The sequence below is a fragment of the Danio rerio genome, chromosome 18 (assembly GCF_052040795.2).
Source record: "Danio rerio strain M-AB ecotype USA chromosome 18, GRCz13ab, whole genome shotgun sequence".
Taxonomy (NCBI): domain Eukaryota; kingdom Metazoa; phylum Chordata; class Actinopteri; order Cypriniformes; family Danionidae; genus Danio; species Danio rerio.
The window spans coordinates 31,536,259-31,552,500 of NC_141038.1; the positions used below are offsets into that span (position 1 = coordinate 31,536,259).

At 41.4% G+C, this 16,242-nt stretch overlaps 2 protein-coding genes across 4 annotated transcripts in view; one reads left to right on the plus strand and one right to left on the minus strand.

Moving 5' to 3' along the window:
- Positions 1 to 343: 343 nt before the first annotated feature.
- Positions 344 to 10,596, minus strand: LOC141378846 (uncharacterized). Of its 2 annotated transcripts, none has more exons than XM_087293194.1 (2): positions 10,526 to 10,596; positions 344 to 7,051 (listed from the first exon to the last, which is right to left on the minus strand). In XM_087293194.1, exon 2 carries the CDS (start codon positions 6,884 to 6,886, stop codon positions 965 to 967), a length of 5,922 nt encoding a protein of 1,973 aa, XP_087149320.1. In that variant the 5' UTR covers positions 6,887 to 7,051; positions 10,526 to 10,596; the 3' UTR covers positions 344 to 964. The 2 variants fall into 2 exon arrangements, with proteins under 2 accessions (XP_087149320.1, XP_087149321.1); XM_087293195.1 differs by lacking the exon at positions 10,526 to 10,596 and having other exon boundaries at positions 344 to 4,470; positions 4,729 to 7,433.
- A 114-nt stretch (positions 10,597 to 10,710) lies between these two features.
- Positions 10,711 to 16,242, plus strand: part of atmin (ATM interactor) — a 7,510-nt gene continuing 1,978 nt past the window's right edge. The window contains exons 1-4 of one of the 2 annotated variants that reach the window (XM_087292606.1): positions 10,711 to 10,941; positions 13,486 to 13,611; positions 13,740 to 13,939; positions 14,153 to 16,242. The exon at positions 14,153 to 16,242 is cut by the window's right edge and continues 1,978 nt beyond it. In XM_087292606.1, coding sequence (XP_087148732.1) covers positions 10,726 to 10,941; positions 13,486 to 13,611; positions 13,740 to 13,939; positions 14,153 to 15,884 — 2,274 coding nt within the window. In that variant the 5' untranslated portion in view covers positions 10,711 to 10,725 and the 3' untranslated portion in view covers positions 15,885 to 16,242. The remainder of the gene's footprint in view (positions 10,942 to 13,485; positions 13,612 to 13,739; positions 13,940 to 14,152) is intronic. The other variant, NM_001100042.1, reaches the window with a different exon arrangement.

The window sequence follows — 16,242 nt, forward strand, 5'->3', positions numbered from 1 at the left end:
GGCGTGGATTTTAGCTGCCAGTGGGTGAATGTAAATACAGACGATGGACTTGAAAATACCGACGATTAACTATTTTATTGAGCAAAAACTCTAAGAACTTGCGAGGAGATCTCCTAGCTTGTCACACTCTGCTCTTTTCACAGACACACACACACACACACACATAGCCCTCCTCCGGACGACAACGTGCACACACGCTAACACATAGCCCACACATATCGCGTTTTTAACGTGGCTTTGCACGCGATATGAGAATATAGCGAGTGTTACAATTAGGGATTAATTACTGGACCGATGTTTGCTAACCGCCACAGGGTTCCGATTAGAGAACTTGGAGTCAGTATTAAATGATATATGTAGCTTTAATGATTGCTGAGATGGACAAATGCAAGGTTTCTGAGAACAATAAAGAACAAAAGAATTACAAATTAATTACTGAAACATTCTTATACAAATAACAAATAAACTGAAATATATCTTAGTATACAAAGTATCAAGTGTACACTTATTCCTTTGTTAATACAAATTATAATGATCATCAATTTACACTTTCAATGATCAGCGTCTCATATTACAGAGCACAATTCACGGGCAATGAACAGATCGCGATAGTAAACAGATTGTGCATAATAAACACATTTAAACTGCTAAACAGTGTTTGCTGTTGATTCAATCTTCAAATAACAGTATATAAGCAAATAACATTAAACTTACTTTGTCTGTCACTCATACATTGTCCCAATAATGCGTGCAATCGAGCGAACTTTCCAGACGGAATGGCTGATGCAACACTAAAGCACGATGCCTGTAATCAGTTCACTAAATGTCCATATGTGATCAAACAGTGCCACCTTGAGGCGTACTTGGTGTACTGCATGCTCATACTCTCTGACAGGCATACATGGAGAATTCGTAACAGCCGCCCCCACATTTGAGTAGCAAATGTGTATATCAAGAGAATTCTTTATGCTGACTGATCTTTAGCACTGTCTGGCAGCCCTGGTAGGGGAATAAGTCGTGCCACAGGACGAGTGTAGACTTTATCCTTTACTTGAATTTCGACTGCTCGTACTTTGCCGTCTTGACTCGGAAAGAGCTTCAGCACTCGTCCCACAGGCCAGTCTGCACGTGGTAGATTAGGATCTACTATCATTACCACAGTCCCTAATGCAATGGCTTCCTTTTGTTGCTGCCATTTGTAGCGAGATTGAAGTGCTGGCAGGTAGTCTCGCAAGAAATGAATCCAGAAATGCTCTATGATATTTTGACAATGCCTCCATCTTCGTCGTCCTATAGTTTCAGGAGCATAAACGGCTTGCGGCAGGGAAGCATCCCGCCGCCCCATGAGGAGCATGTTTGGGGTTATAGGATCAGGGTCAGCGATGTCAGCTGAAACATATCCAAGAGGCTTGGAGTTAATGATACCTTCTACTTCAACAAGGATGGTGTGTAGCACATCCTCTGGTAGAGGTTGAGTTCCCACAGCAACCTGGAGTGCATTCTTGATGGAGCGAATCTCCCGCTCCCATACACCTCCGAAATGTGGAGCATTAGGTGGGTTGAATTTAAACTCAATCTGGTAACTTGCCAGCTGCTGTTGAAGCTGTGTTTCCATTTCCTCAAAGGCTGCTCTCAATTCCGCATCTGCCCCTCGAAAATTAGTGCCTCGATCTGAGAGAATCTCCACTGGTCTGCCTCGCCGTGCAATGAATCGACGGAGGGCAAGTAAGAAAGCATCCGTATCCATTGAATTGAGCAGATCCAAGTGTACTGCACGGGTTGTTAAACACTTGAAAATCACTCCCCATCTCTTCTCATGGCGCCTGCCAATCTTAGCAATGAATGGCCCATAGCAGTCAATGCCCGTTGAGTGAAATGGTGGAGAAAAGATACGGAGGCGAGCTGATGGTAGGTCTGCCATTTGAGGAATTCTAGGGCGAGCTCTCCATCGTTGGCACTCTGTGCATTGAAGCTGATGTTTCTTTATAGCCTGCCGCCCCTTCAAGATCCAATACTGCCTTCTGATCTCTGCGAAGACTCTCTCAGATCCACTATGCAGCAGGCGCTCGTCATAGTCTTTGATAAGAAGGGCAGTGGCAGGATGACGTGAGTCGAGCACTATAGGATGGATCTCAAAGTCACTGATCGGCTGCATCCGTCGTAGCCTCCCTCCTACTCTGATAAGGTTAGTTGCCTCGTCCAGCTCTGGTGCTAAGTGCCTGAGCCTGCTGTTGATATGAACGGGCTGGCCTGTCTTAAGTGAGGTGAGCTCCTCTGGAAAGCTGCTTTCTTGGCATGCTCTTAGAAGGGTGAGTTCAGCTGCACGGTAACTATTGCTTGGCTGAGTTTGAGCAGGCTCTCCTGTACCCTGACATTGGAGGCGGACAGCTTCGACTAGGTCCTTCCATGATGTGAACTGACTTGCATCTGGCACACTGTCCTGCTGTTGTACCGATACTAAGTTGCAGAGTGTTATATTTCTCAGTTCATCTGACTGGAGTAATGGAGCAGTATGTGGTTTCTCTGGCCAACAGTCAGGAGCTTGCAACAGAAAGGATGGCCCTTTACTCCACCTGTTGGGAGTAGCTAGATCTAGAAGTTTCTTTCCTCTTGTCAAGTCATCCGCTGGATTACTCAGCGTATCCACATAACGCCAGGCTCGCAGATCTGTAAGTTCTTGTATCTCTGATACACGAGCACCAACGAATACCTTAAATCTACATGATTCTGATTGCAACCACTCTAGAACTGTCGTGGAGTCTGTCCACAGTGTAGTCCTTTGCAGTGTGACTGACAATTCTGTCTGGATCAGATTGGCAAGCTGCGCTCCTGCCAGCGCTGCACACAACTCCAGTCGTGGCATAGTCTGTTGTCGTTTAGGGGCAACCTTTGATCTGGCCATGACGAATGCTACATTGGTAGCACCACCTTGTGTGGATGAGAGGTAGGCTACTGCTCCGTACGCCTTCTCAGAGGCGTCACAGAAAACATGAAGGTGGTGTTCAGTGTTGGGCTGATCCATTCCATCTGGGAGATAACTACGAGGGATTGAGATGGCACTGATATTTGGCAATTCACTCTCCCATTGCTTCCAGGATTCACATAGATCTAGAGGGAGATCTGGATCATCCCAGTCTCTCCTCTTTGCCCACAGCTGCTGCACAAGAACTTTAGCTCTGGTTAGGTATGGCGTAAGGAACCCTAGCGGGTCGTACTGACTGGCCAGTATCTTATAAATTGTGCGCATGGTCAGAGTTGAGTACTCAATGGGTCGATATCTGTAGCCCAGTGTATCTGAACTACAGTTCCAGCAGAGTCCTAATGCAGGCTCTCTTTGATCACTCCGATTATGCTCTAGCCACAGCTCCATGTCCTTAGACCTGGCTTCAGGGGGTAGGTGAGCCACAACTGATAATCGATTGCTAGCCCATTGTCTGATATCAAATCCACCATCAGCTAGTAAACTACGCAAGTCATCAACTCTAGCTTGGGCTGCTGCACCATTGGGGTGACTCTCCAAACAATTATCAACATAGAAGCTGCGCTCGACTGACTCAATGAGACCTGGAGTGCTGCGTGGGTGTTCTCTGACATGCCTCTGTAATGCGTAGATAGCGCAGCAGGGACTACTTGTTGTCCCAAAAGGTAGCACCTGCCATTCATATATCTCTGGTGAGGCTTCCTGCTGTAAGTCCCTCCAAAGGAACCGTAGCAACGGAGTGTCCTCAGGCAACAGGTGAACCTGGTGGAACATTCCTCTTATATCCCCACTGATTGCCACTTGATGTTGCCGGAATCGCAGTAGGACCCCAATTAGAGAAGGCCCCAGGTTCGGACCTGGCAGTAACTGATCGTTTAGGGAGGTGCCCTTGTATACATGGGAACAATTGAACACTAGCCGTGCTTTATCATTATGATAAACGAGATGATGTGGCAGATACCAGGACTCCTCTGAGTTTTCAGCTTCCTCTGCAGTAATCTGCTTCACATAGCCAGCCTGAATCAGCCTATTCATTTCTCCCTTATAAGCAGCTGCTTTCTCCGGCTGATCTCGGAGTCTCTTTTCTGTGTTACGTAGATTGGCTAGTACCGACTCTTTAGGAGCTCTCAGCTTAGGAGCTTCTGCTGGGCGTAAGAGTGGGGTGGCATAACGTTCCACATCATTAACCAATAATCTGCACGTTTTAGTATCAAGAATCTTGATGGACTCTTGGTCTTGTCTAGAGCGAATTACAACCTTCTCGCTGCGGTATGGTAATGAGTCTAATTGCCACAGTCTTTCCACATCTCTATAAAGTGTGTCGTGTGCTGCTGAGGCAGTAAAGAAATAGCTCTGAGTCATTGTGGTACCTTTGTTTAGGAGGCCTTCTGGGCCTTGAAGAGCCCAGCCCAGCTTTGTGCGAACTGCAACTGGTCCCATCTGATTGCTGGCTTGAACTGTCTTCTCCGCTGTGATCAGAGTGCTATTATCTGACCCAATCAACAACAAGGGTTGAACATTCTTGAAAGGCTGCAGTGGAAGATTCCTTAAGTGTGCATATTTGTGTTGGAGAGCCTTTATAGGGTAGCTCTGCTCCACCAGATCTAAACCAGCAGCAGTAAATGCATTTTGAATCCTATATCTGGTTCCAGAATTGAGCATGGAGGACACATCAAAGGTAACAATCGAACCAGTAAGGAATGTAACATCATGGCGAATAGTACGTAAGGCTAAGGTTTCTTCCTTACCCTCCAGCTGCAGCTTTTGAGCTGCTGTGGGCAGCAGCATGGTTCGTTCTGCTCCATCATCAAGTATAGCGAATGTCTCGATGGTCCTGTCCTCGTTATGCAGCAGCACTGGCACCACTTTCAGCAAGACTCGACCTGAGGAGTTAGAAGGGGTGAGATAGATTCTGCTACTCAGTGCAGTAGTCTGCTTAGCTTTGAATCGCTTCTCTGCAGCTCCATGGAGCACTTGAAGGTGTATTTCTCCACACATACCGCAGGGTTTTCTCAGATTACAGCTCTCTGGAGAATGAGAACGACCACACTTCCAACATCGTTTTCCCTCTACTATCCACTGCATGAGATTATCTGCTGACTGCTCCTTAATATCTGAGCACTGTGTTATGTAGTGATCTTTACTGTGGCAGAACAGACAATGCACTTTGGATTTTCTCCACTGAGGGGGCTGAGACTCCGGCTTAGGAGCTCTATTGCTTTGGGATTCTACCCCATGGTAGACTAAAGTACTCTGACCTCTAGGTCGCGTTGAGGTTCTCCCATGTGCTTGGGGGATAAACTTTTCTTTCTGATAACGTTCAACTAGCTTATTGGACAGGCGCTGCTGCTGAGCTTTACCTTGAAGCCAGCCAGAGAAGTCTCTGAGGTTATATGGGTTGAGACTGGAGACATTCAGCTTACCTTGTATCTGCAAATATTCAATGAAGTTGTCTCTGAGATACTTAGGGAGTTTGCTGAGGAGCCTATCTACATGGGAACAGCAGCTAAGTTCAATACCTCTGGATCCTTCCAGAGATAACAGCATACTCACAAGAAGGTGAACTCTTAAAGCAAATGACTGGAAGCTACTAGCATCACCAACTTTAACATCTGGAGCATTCAGAATAGCTGCAATTTCGCTCTGAGCTAACTGATGAGGCTGTCCATAATGTAACTGAAGAGCTTGCATTGCTGATGTATAAGGATGAGCTTCATGTCGGCATGATTGGCCGATCATTTGAGCCTCTGGGAGTTTGAGATGCTCTAGCAGCACGTGATACTTGTATTTTTCTGATAGTTCTGGATGTGAATCTAGTAGATTGTCTAATGCCAGTTTTAGATTGGCGAAATCCCTTTCATTGTCTGCATTAAAATCTGGAATTGAAGGCTTCGGTGCTCCATACAGGGGCATATGAACTGGGGGTGCTGCACGATAGTCAATAGGCTGTGGCCATTCATTTGAGTGCACTGCATACGGCTGGTGATAGGCACTACGGTAATCAGGCTGTGCTGAATAGGCATAATGATTGCCTGGATGGGCTACAGAAGGCTGCATGTGAGGCACTGTAACGGGATAATTTATGGCCCATTGCTGTTGGGGCAGTCGAGGAGCATCCTCCAGGCCTGAGGACCTTATAAGTTTGGGGGGTGACTGATGTCCATATTGTACAGGTGTACGTATTTGTATCTGTGCTGCGTCTGGGTCAGCGTGCAGTCGTGGAGACATGAAATATGATGATGGCATAGAGTGAATGGAACTCACATTGTGTAATGGAAGCGTCTGCGATGCAGGCGGGGCTATGTTAGTAGACTGGACTACATAAGGTGTATTAGGAGTTACCGGTGCTGATGAGATAGGAGGGAGGTCAGATCTCTTCTGTTCTGGGCTCATTAATGCAGGCTGAGATGCTAAATAAATAGCTGGTATCTTTGATGAGTGTTCAGCAGTCGAGGAAATGTGAGGAACAGACTCCTGGGAATGTGCTCCCTTCTGTATGGCTGCGTCTGCACCTTGTACTATAAGGCTGTCGGCTTCCTCTTCATGTAGGAATGCATTAATTCGCAGCATCATATCCTGTCGACGCTGCTGCCTTTTCTCATAAAGAGACAATCTGCTTGTGAGCTGTGCGATCTCATTTGATTCCTCCTGCTCCGCTGCGGAGAGGTTCTCCATCAGTTCTCTCAATGAAAGTTCTTTATTTGACTGAATTTGCTCTGATTTACTCATGGGAGCGAGCGTAGATGATGCCAATATATCTCCAACTACATTCGCTGCAAAAGTGCTTGATGGAAGACAACTAGGAAGATTGATATCCAAAATATAGTTTTCCAGATGCGCAGGAAGTGTACGTAGCCTCACTGACCTCTGAACTGGACTGGAAGAGTTTGCTTCAGATACTGACATGTCTGTAGTAGTTAGCTCCGGCTCGAAGGACCATGTTACAATTAGGGATTAATTACTGGACCGATGTTTGCTAACCGCCACAGGGTTCCGATTAGAGAACTTGGAGTCAGTATTAAATGATATATGTAGCTTTAATGATTGCTGAGATGGACAAATGCAAGGTTTCTGAGAACAATAAAGAACAAAAGAATTACAAATTAATTACTGAAACATTCTTATACAAATAACAAATAAACTGAAATATATCTTAGTATACAAAGTATCAAGTGTACACTTATTCCTTTGTTAATACAAATTATAATGATCATCAATTTACACTTTCAATGATCAGCGTCTCATATTACAGAGCACAATTCACGGGCAATGAACAGATCGCGATAGTAAACAGATTGTGCATAATAAACACATTTAAACTGCTAAACAGTGTTTGCTGTTGATTCAATCTTCAAATAACAGTATATAAGCAAATAACATTAAACTTACTTTGTCTGTCACTCATACATTGTCCCAATAATGCGTGCAATCGAGCGAACTTTCCAGACGGAATGGCTGATGCAACACTAAAGCACGATGCCTGTAATCAGTTCACTAAATGTCCATATGTGATCAAACAGTGCCACCTTGAGGCGTACTTGGTGTACTGCATGCTCATACTCTCTGACAGGCATACATGGAGAATTCGTAACAGCGAGTTAACCTGATACAGTACATGCAGTTATAAGTAACAAATCACAACTAAATACATTTGCAAGCTAGAGTAAACGAGGCAACAACTTTAATCGCATGTACTTACACTTGAGAAATGGAGGAAGAAATCGATTCATGTCCTGACATGTCAATCAGTACACTTTACTGATTCTTCCTTTAATAAACGCCTTCCTTTAACTTCCTTTAACTTCACTTAGAGCTGTGTTACACACTACATGGAGGTGCATTTTCAAAAACCCCTAATATGGGCTCTTTAAACTATTTTTCTACTATAAAATATTACGCTATGGTTGAATACATTAATATATAAAATATTAAACATACTAGATTTTGATTTAATGCATTAATTCTGTTATTAATTGCATTTTTAAATAGATATTGATCCTTTTATTGTTATTTCAATATTTTCAGACATTTGTTGATATTGTTTTCTTTTAATCATTAAGGATTTATCACTGTTTCGTATTGAGTAAAGGGATTGAATATTATCTTCATATACAATAAATTTCTTCACACACATACAATAAATTATAGTACTATGCGTAATTTTCTCACAACAAACTTTACTTTTATGTACGTTTTCATGAGGTCCTACAAGCCAAGTAGTAAACAATGCATAGAAAAATGGTGAAAAATAATAATTGGAGACAGTGCTCCAGCGCTATTTTTTCACGTAGAAAATATTATCAAACAAAATAAATGCTTTACAATCTTGTTGGGGAGATTTTTCATTTCATGCAAAAAAAAAAAAAAAAGGAAATATCTGCAACATTTGGTGCACTGTATTAGTGTTGGCAGAGACCCAACTAACCCCTTCTTTTGGCACTAATTTTGATCAAATCAAACACTGAAATGATTGTTTTTTAATATAATATTTTACACCACATTGATTTATGGCAAAACCTGGTAATTTTCAGCAATCGCTTTAATAATCAATAACCTCACTGGCGTTTCTGATGTTTCTACTTGCTAGAAAATGCTTGTCTGAGCATGCAGTTTGGTCTCCGCATAGATATATACACTAGATATCACATAGGAACCCTGAGCATGCGCCGCCAAACTGGTACATTGCTCCCAGGACAAATGTCATTCAACCTAGTCAACACAGTGTTATTACGTGAAGATGCTAGACTTTAGCGCTGTGTACGGGTGTAGTAACGAGCATTCAAAGAAAACAAAGCCCAAAGGCAGAACACTTCATTGGTAAGATTAAGTTTTTTACGTTTTTGTATGTTCTGAACTTTTGTGCTAAACAGGTCACGTTACTAAGTCACTTTCTGCATTCACCATGAGGCAAAGTAGCTCCAACTCGCACTAAATACTCAGCTTATGCTAATTTTGATGAATAAAATCAGCAAACAATGCAAAAGAAATATGATAACGAGATGCTGCACTGCCAGAAACTGGTAGTATTATTGTTGGCTAGTGAACGAGTCGTTCATAACGGAGATTCATTCACAACCGAACCGCTCCCTCCGTCAGTATGAGAAGTGAAAGCAGGCGGTGTGTTTCAGTTTAATTGAAATTGATTCCATGCTTAAAGATACGTCTAACAACAAGAAATTCTGCAAGTTAATAGAAACTTATGAAAAATCATGCTTCCAGTATGTTAGTAATTAATGCTTTCTGTATTTTTTATTTAATTTAATTTTGTACTTCCCCTTTCCTAATTTTGTTCTCTTTTTATTTTCTTTCTATTACTCTTTTCTTTTTACTTATTGTTCTTATCACTTTGTAATTGTATATTCTTGTATTCCAGTCTTCTACAGATTACTTCCTGATTTATATTGTAAATTTCTTCTTTTCTAAATAAAAGTTTGTTTGAAAAAAAGGAGGTGTGTTTCAGGACACGAATTAAATCAAATTTAACAGAGAAGATAGTACATTTCTGTACACACAAACACAAGCTTTTTGTCAGGCATGCCTGTGCAATCACTGATCCATCAATGTAGAAAAGTTGTAAAATTATAATTTTCGTAATTTATAAAAAAATTGAATACTAACATCCAGGAAAACTCCCAATCATAGATATATGTGTATATCTCTGGCTTTGGATGGCCACAGTCCTCCACTGTACCTTGGTCCCGCATTCATTTCAATGGAGCGATACCCTGTTCCAAAATGACGGTTCTATTGACGCATTACTTCCAATAGACAACAACAGGGTAGGGGACATCTAATGTATATCTATGGGGTCTCCGTACCTGCAGCTTCACCCAACCCAACAGCAGGTGGCACTGTCGGAGAAAACGATAGGTCTGGAAGTGCAGGTCTGTGCGTGCCGATCTCAAAAGATACTTTTTTGACGATGTGCCTCGGCTTATGCGGACTCTGACTCCCAGCCTGCCAGCGGGAGCTCCGTCATCAGCTCGCCCGCCAGAGCAGCTTTACTTTGACCAGGCCATCTCGGACGTACCGCTGGACCTCATCACTCCATTGTAGTTAAAACATGATGTTTAATACATCTTGTGAATATCTAACGGACAGTTTTTTGTCTTATAAATCTATTATTTGTTCTCAGGTGTATTATTTTGGCAGTGTTATTTTGTTACCTTTTATAATTGTCTTTAATTATGTTACCGTGTTGTACGCTGTTTGTCTTTGTTTACCAAATTGTTTGACGTAATCTTTATTTCTTATCGTGTATGTCTTTTATTTCTTATTGTGTGTATAATTACCATTGTAGTTTAATAAATCTGATAATCAAAGACACGTGTCTGTGTATAATAACACATTTTAATTCACATTTATACGAATATATGTGTACATTTTCCTAAATCAAAAATGTAGATTTATAATATGAATATAATATTAATAATTAATAATAATTAAATCAATTTATTGTTAATGTACAGTGAAACTGATAAATCTATGGTGAGGTTAGTGACGTTATAAAGTATACTGCTGTTTCATTTGAAGAAGTAACGTTACCCGACTTGTGTCCTCGCGTCCTCGGGAGTTCGTTCTTCCAAGTCTGAACTTGGCAAATCTGAACTTCCAAGGACGCAAGTCCGAACTTTGCGTACTTGGTATTTGTACGTCGTCCGGAAGTAAATGTGCGACTGTCTGAGGTGAGTTGGTTGCTATGTAACGTGTCCCGGAAGTGAATGCGTGTTGTAGTATGTTGAATCATGGCTGCTGCGACAGTCAATAATAATAGCCGTCACAAAAGACAAAAATGCAGCGAGAAGCTACCTTTACAAGACAGAGAGATTATTAAACCCTCCATAACAGAGCTCACCAAAGAAGTGCGGACCAACATCCTCTGCACGGTGGAAGGATGTGGGAAGATTCTGCCCAACACTCCAGCACTCAACATGCATCTGGTCAAGTCTCACAGAGTCCAGGTAAAACACTGCACCAACACCAGGACACATCTGCTGCTGACTGTTCTCGTTTCAGGTCTGATTTTTCGGTATTTATCTATATAGGATTTAACGTTATCTGTTGTTTGACCCTTCTGCATTTTTGTTATGTGAAATAAACTCAGCAATATTTGCATTAATGAATTATGTGGTAACATCTAAGCTGCTACATGAATTGAAATGTTGATTTCTGTAAGAGTGACGGTATAGATGCTTGATCTAATTTTCTACAATAAGAAACGTCTGTAATTATTTAGAATAAGAAACAAAAATAGGCAGTTTACAAAAGTGTACTCTAGGATATACAGTATGTATTGATTGCATCTTTTGTCTGATTCTGAATATTCTTAAAATCAATGGACAAAATTTAACTAATTATATAGTATTTTCTGCAAACACACAACTATACGACATGCTCTAGTTTTGTGCATCACCATCATTGATTACTGACTTTGAACTTTTAATTATTTACAATTATATATAAACCCCTGAAAAACAAAAAAAAAAGTTATGTATTCTATGCAAATTATAAAAAATTACATTATCTATTCAGGGGATGTTAAGAATTTCCTCTCAGCCTTTCTGGCAGCTTTCTGCAGAGTGAACAGTGCATTGAATGAGAGCTGCTCGACAGGCTGGAAGCCTAAATGACGTAACCACAGTTTGCACCAGAGTGAGCCAGGCTTGTTTGTCAAGCATGGGCTTCTTATTTTTGAGAAAGCTAGTAGAGACTTCATGACTCAAAGAAGAAAGGTCCACGATCCTCAAGTTGATCTGTGTGAACAGTCTGTTAGGAGTTTTTATGTTCTTTTTGGCATTAATTATTTATTATTATGCATATATGATTTCTTCAGAGAAATGTGGTCTGTCTGTTTCCTGTAATGCCTCTGCAGTGCAGAATAAGAAAGCATGCAGTCCACTATTCTTTTTCTTGCTGTTATTTGTTTTCTGTAGCAAAAAATAATAATACAAAGGTTTTAGCTGTGTGTTGTTTTTTTTTTTGTCGAAATGTTTCAAGCTGGTCATAAATGTTCCATTGACTAATTTGTACATCTCCAGTGTTTTGTCCTCTTAAATAGATAGTTCACCCCAAAATGAAAATTTGTCACTTGTTCTAGACATGTTTGAGTTCCTATTTTTCTGCTAAAGACAAAATAAAAAATTAAGAAAAATGCAAGAAAAGCAGCAGGCATTGACTTCCTTAGTATATTTTGTTCCTAGCTTCATACATTACTATATATCCATAACTCCTGGTTCCCAACATTCTTTAGAACATCTTGTATCTATTCATAAAGGTTTAGAACCACGTAAGTATGAGTAAATGGTCATAAAACCTTTATTTTTGGATGAACTATCCTTATAAAAGTTTTTTTGATTAACAGACTATAAGTTATTCACAGTCAAATTCAATCAAATCAAAGCATATAGCTTCCAAATTCCATATGATTACATGTCTGTAACCTCATGCTCTAATGGTACATGTGTCATGATGATAATTCACGTGACGTGCAAGTACAAATACATTTGTTGGTTTCTGATATACCGTGTTATGGTTGATTTCACATCTGATAGGATATATTTTATATGATTTGCTCATGTACAGCTAGGTACCCCTACACAGTTACCAAAATGATGACTGCCTGTTTTAGTATGGCACTCTGTAGATACATCGTAAGCCCCATGTGTCTTTATATGGATTAGTTATGAATTATAATATTAACAAACACAAACTCTGATGTAATAAAATGTGGATTTATATAGCACATTTATTGTGTATGACCATGCACCTAAAGCGCTTTACAATAGTGTTTGGTAGAGGTCACCAGACTTGGTCTTGGAGGGTCGGTGTCCTGCAGAATTTAGCTCCAACCCAAGTCACACACACCTGAACAAGCTAATAAAGGTCTTACAAGGTTTATGTAAAACTTCCAGGCAGGTGTGTTGATGCATGTTGGAGCTAAACTCTGCAGGGACATTGGCCATCTAGAACCGTGATTGGTGGAAAGGACAGACAGTGATAGAGCCAATTTAGTGGATGGGGGTGATTGGGAGGCCATGATGGGTAAGGGCTGAGGGAGGAAATTTAGCCAGGGCATAATACTGTTACTTGATTATTTTAAAAAGGTTAGTATCCTTACAAGCTTGGAGTTTTCCAGAGGCCTGTACAGAACAAGGATGATGCTAACCCACCCAAGTATGACATGACAGATGGCTCAGAATGATCAGCTGTGTTGGTGCAAACACATACTTTTGATGTATCAGGGATGCAATGTCTATGTAGGCGGTCATCAGTTACAAAATTTGTGATTCTATGCAGACCTCAGATCATCAGTCATCACAGCTGAAGGATGTTTGCATAATGTCACCTTTTCATTGTCTACTCAAAAATCAAGCTTACATGCATACAAAATATAGAACGATAGAAAAAAAATCTGAAGTTTAATTTAACATCTTTGAGCCAGGTATACCAGAGATATTATTGTAATCTTTTACATGTATTTATTAATATGCTTTGTTTAATTTTAGGAGGGTCTGGTTAACCCTACGATTAGAAAGGGCGATAAGAATTCGCAAAAGCTGTACTGTTGCCCAATTGAAGGATGCCCAAGAGGACCGAACAGACCCTTTTCTCAGTTTTCGCTTGTTAAGCAGGTACTTGCCATTGTTATTTGTCTGGAGCATGTGTCTGTCTGTGATGTTTCTTCAATTTACCATCAGTAAAGTCTTACTAGGAAAACAACTGCTAACTAACATGTTTCCCAATCTTACTAACTGTATAGCATTTTATGAAGATGCATGCGGAAAAGAAGCACAAGTGTTTAAAGTGCAGTAATGGCTACAGCACCGAGTGGGACCTGCGGAGACATGTGGAGGATTGTGGGAGGACATACAGCTGCACATGTGGTTGTCCTTATGCCAGTAGAGCAGCACTGCTGTCTCATATCTACAGAACTGGTCACGAGGTTCCCAAGGAGCACAGGTAATCTGTTAAAATTGTGTTTGGTGGTGGTTCAATGGGAAAATATTAAAAAAGAGGATGGTATGATTCTAAACTTTGATTATGACTGGATATCATATGTGGCCTCAGATAGGACATTGTGTTTGGCAACCTTTTATCACATATCCTAGTTTACGGTTGTTAATTTTGTTAATTTTTTTTATAAAAAGCTCAAAGTCACTATTTATTTTTTAGGTATCCACCAGTAAAAAAGAGGAAAATGGAAAGGTTGTCAAGTGGGGCAACAAGTTTTTTGCTCGATGAACAAATTGATGACATGCCTGACTCTAAGAAAAAGCTTACTGAAGGAACAGCTACTACCATACTAGTCTCTGAAGCCCCAGACGCAGCACAATACAACACTAACCAACCTAGACACATCCAGAAGCTTCTTCTCCCAAAGCCCAAAGTGGCCCTAGTGAATGTTCCTGTTATGCAGTTTGCCCACCTGCCTGTTCTCCTCCCCTCCACAGAAAGTAGTGCCTTGAGGTCATTGGTCTTGTCTTTGGATGCACAAGGGTCCGTAAGCACTGTGCATATTTTGTCACCATCAATCGGCACAATGGTGCCTGATCTGAACAATAAAACTTTCAAAGAGACCTTTCCTGTTTCTACATTGGGCCCAGAAACTATCAGCACAGGAGTACAGGTCAATCTTGAGAGTCAAGCCTCTGTGGAAGATCCGCTGATTGATCATGGAATCAAAAGCAAAAGCACTTCAACAAACATTCAGACTGATATAACATACCTCAACAAAGAGATGGGTACTGGACCAGAGACTGTTTCCCTCAATGAGGCCTCAGTGTCCTCTTGCTCACAGACAGACATAAGTGTAAGTGCTCAAATTCAGCTGCCTATTAGTGTACAAACCCAAACGCTACCCTCACGAATCAAAGCCACGTTTTCAATTGGGGCACAAACAGATTTTTTCAGTTTCTCTTCCTTTAATGTGACCCGAGAAACACAAACAAGCTGCTCTGTAGCCCCATTGAATGAAAGCCAGATGGACCAAGCAATGTGCACAAATCTTTTTGACCCTGATACACTCAGTGTCTCCACTCAGACTGCAACTGTTGATGCTCCTTTCAGAACCAGTGGTTTAGAAGGTCCTCTCACCTGCACTGGAGCTGAGCTTTTTGAGGACAAATCTTCTGCATCTATGTGTTTTGGGGCACAGACTGACCAAAACACAGTTGCAGACAACCAGACTCAGACCATGATACTCTTCCGTGACCTTGAGAATATACTCTCTGACAGCATGTCTGGGGCAACTTCGAGCTGTGCTTCAGGTTTAGTTGCTGGGCATGAATCACAAAACACAGGTATAGACTTTGACTTCGAGGAGTTCCTTAATGCAACCCACATTCAAACTCAGACAGAAGAAAGTGGCCTGAATACTCTGAACACAGAGACGACTTTGGAGCTCCTGGACATCGAGACACAGACTGACTTCCTGCTCTTTGATAACCTTGGTAATGGGCACAACAGTGATGTTGGAACAAGGGTGCAACCAAATGATCTAGAGCTTGAGATGTTTGACACGCAGACCCAGACAGATCTCAACTTCTTGCTCGAGACAAGTGGACACATGCCCCTTGGCAGTATCCTTCGACAGTCTAGTTTCAGCATGAGCACTGAATCCTCGGACACAGAAACACAGACCGACATCAGGCCCGCTCCACTTTCTCTGCCTTGCTCTCATGATGGTCAGGTTAGGCTCAGCAGTGCTGAAACCCAGACCATTTCCAGTTCTTTTCACAGCCTGGGTCACCTTTTCCACACTAGCAATGAGACCCAGACAGCAGTGGATGACTTTCTTTCAGCAGACTTGGCCTGGAACATGGAGTCTCACTTTAGCTCGGTGGAAACCCAAACGTGTGAGGAGCTCCTCTCACTGTTTCGACACACTGAAAAAGTCAAAGACTGAGGGCCTCATAAGGGTCATTTGATCTAGTTTGAGTCATTCTAGTATCTTCTTCAACAAGGGTGGTAGAACTTAAAGCAAGGGTTCTCAACTTCAGCCTTTGAGATCCAATAGTTTGCAATTTAGCTCCAACCTTGATCAAACTCAACTGTTCTATTACTTCTTAGTATTCCAGAACACATTAATCAGCTTATTCAGGCATTTCTGGATGAACTATCCCTTTACAAGCACTCCCTCAAAACCAAGAACTTAGTCTGTCCGATAATAATTGTGTGTATGCACTTGTAGAGCCTTATTTTTGACAAAAGTCCACTATAAGGTATTGCGCAAACACTTTACAATAAGATTCCATTAGCTAATG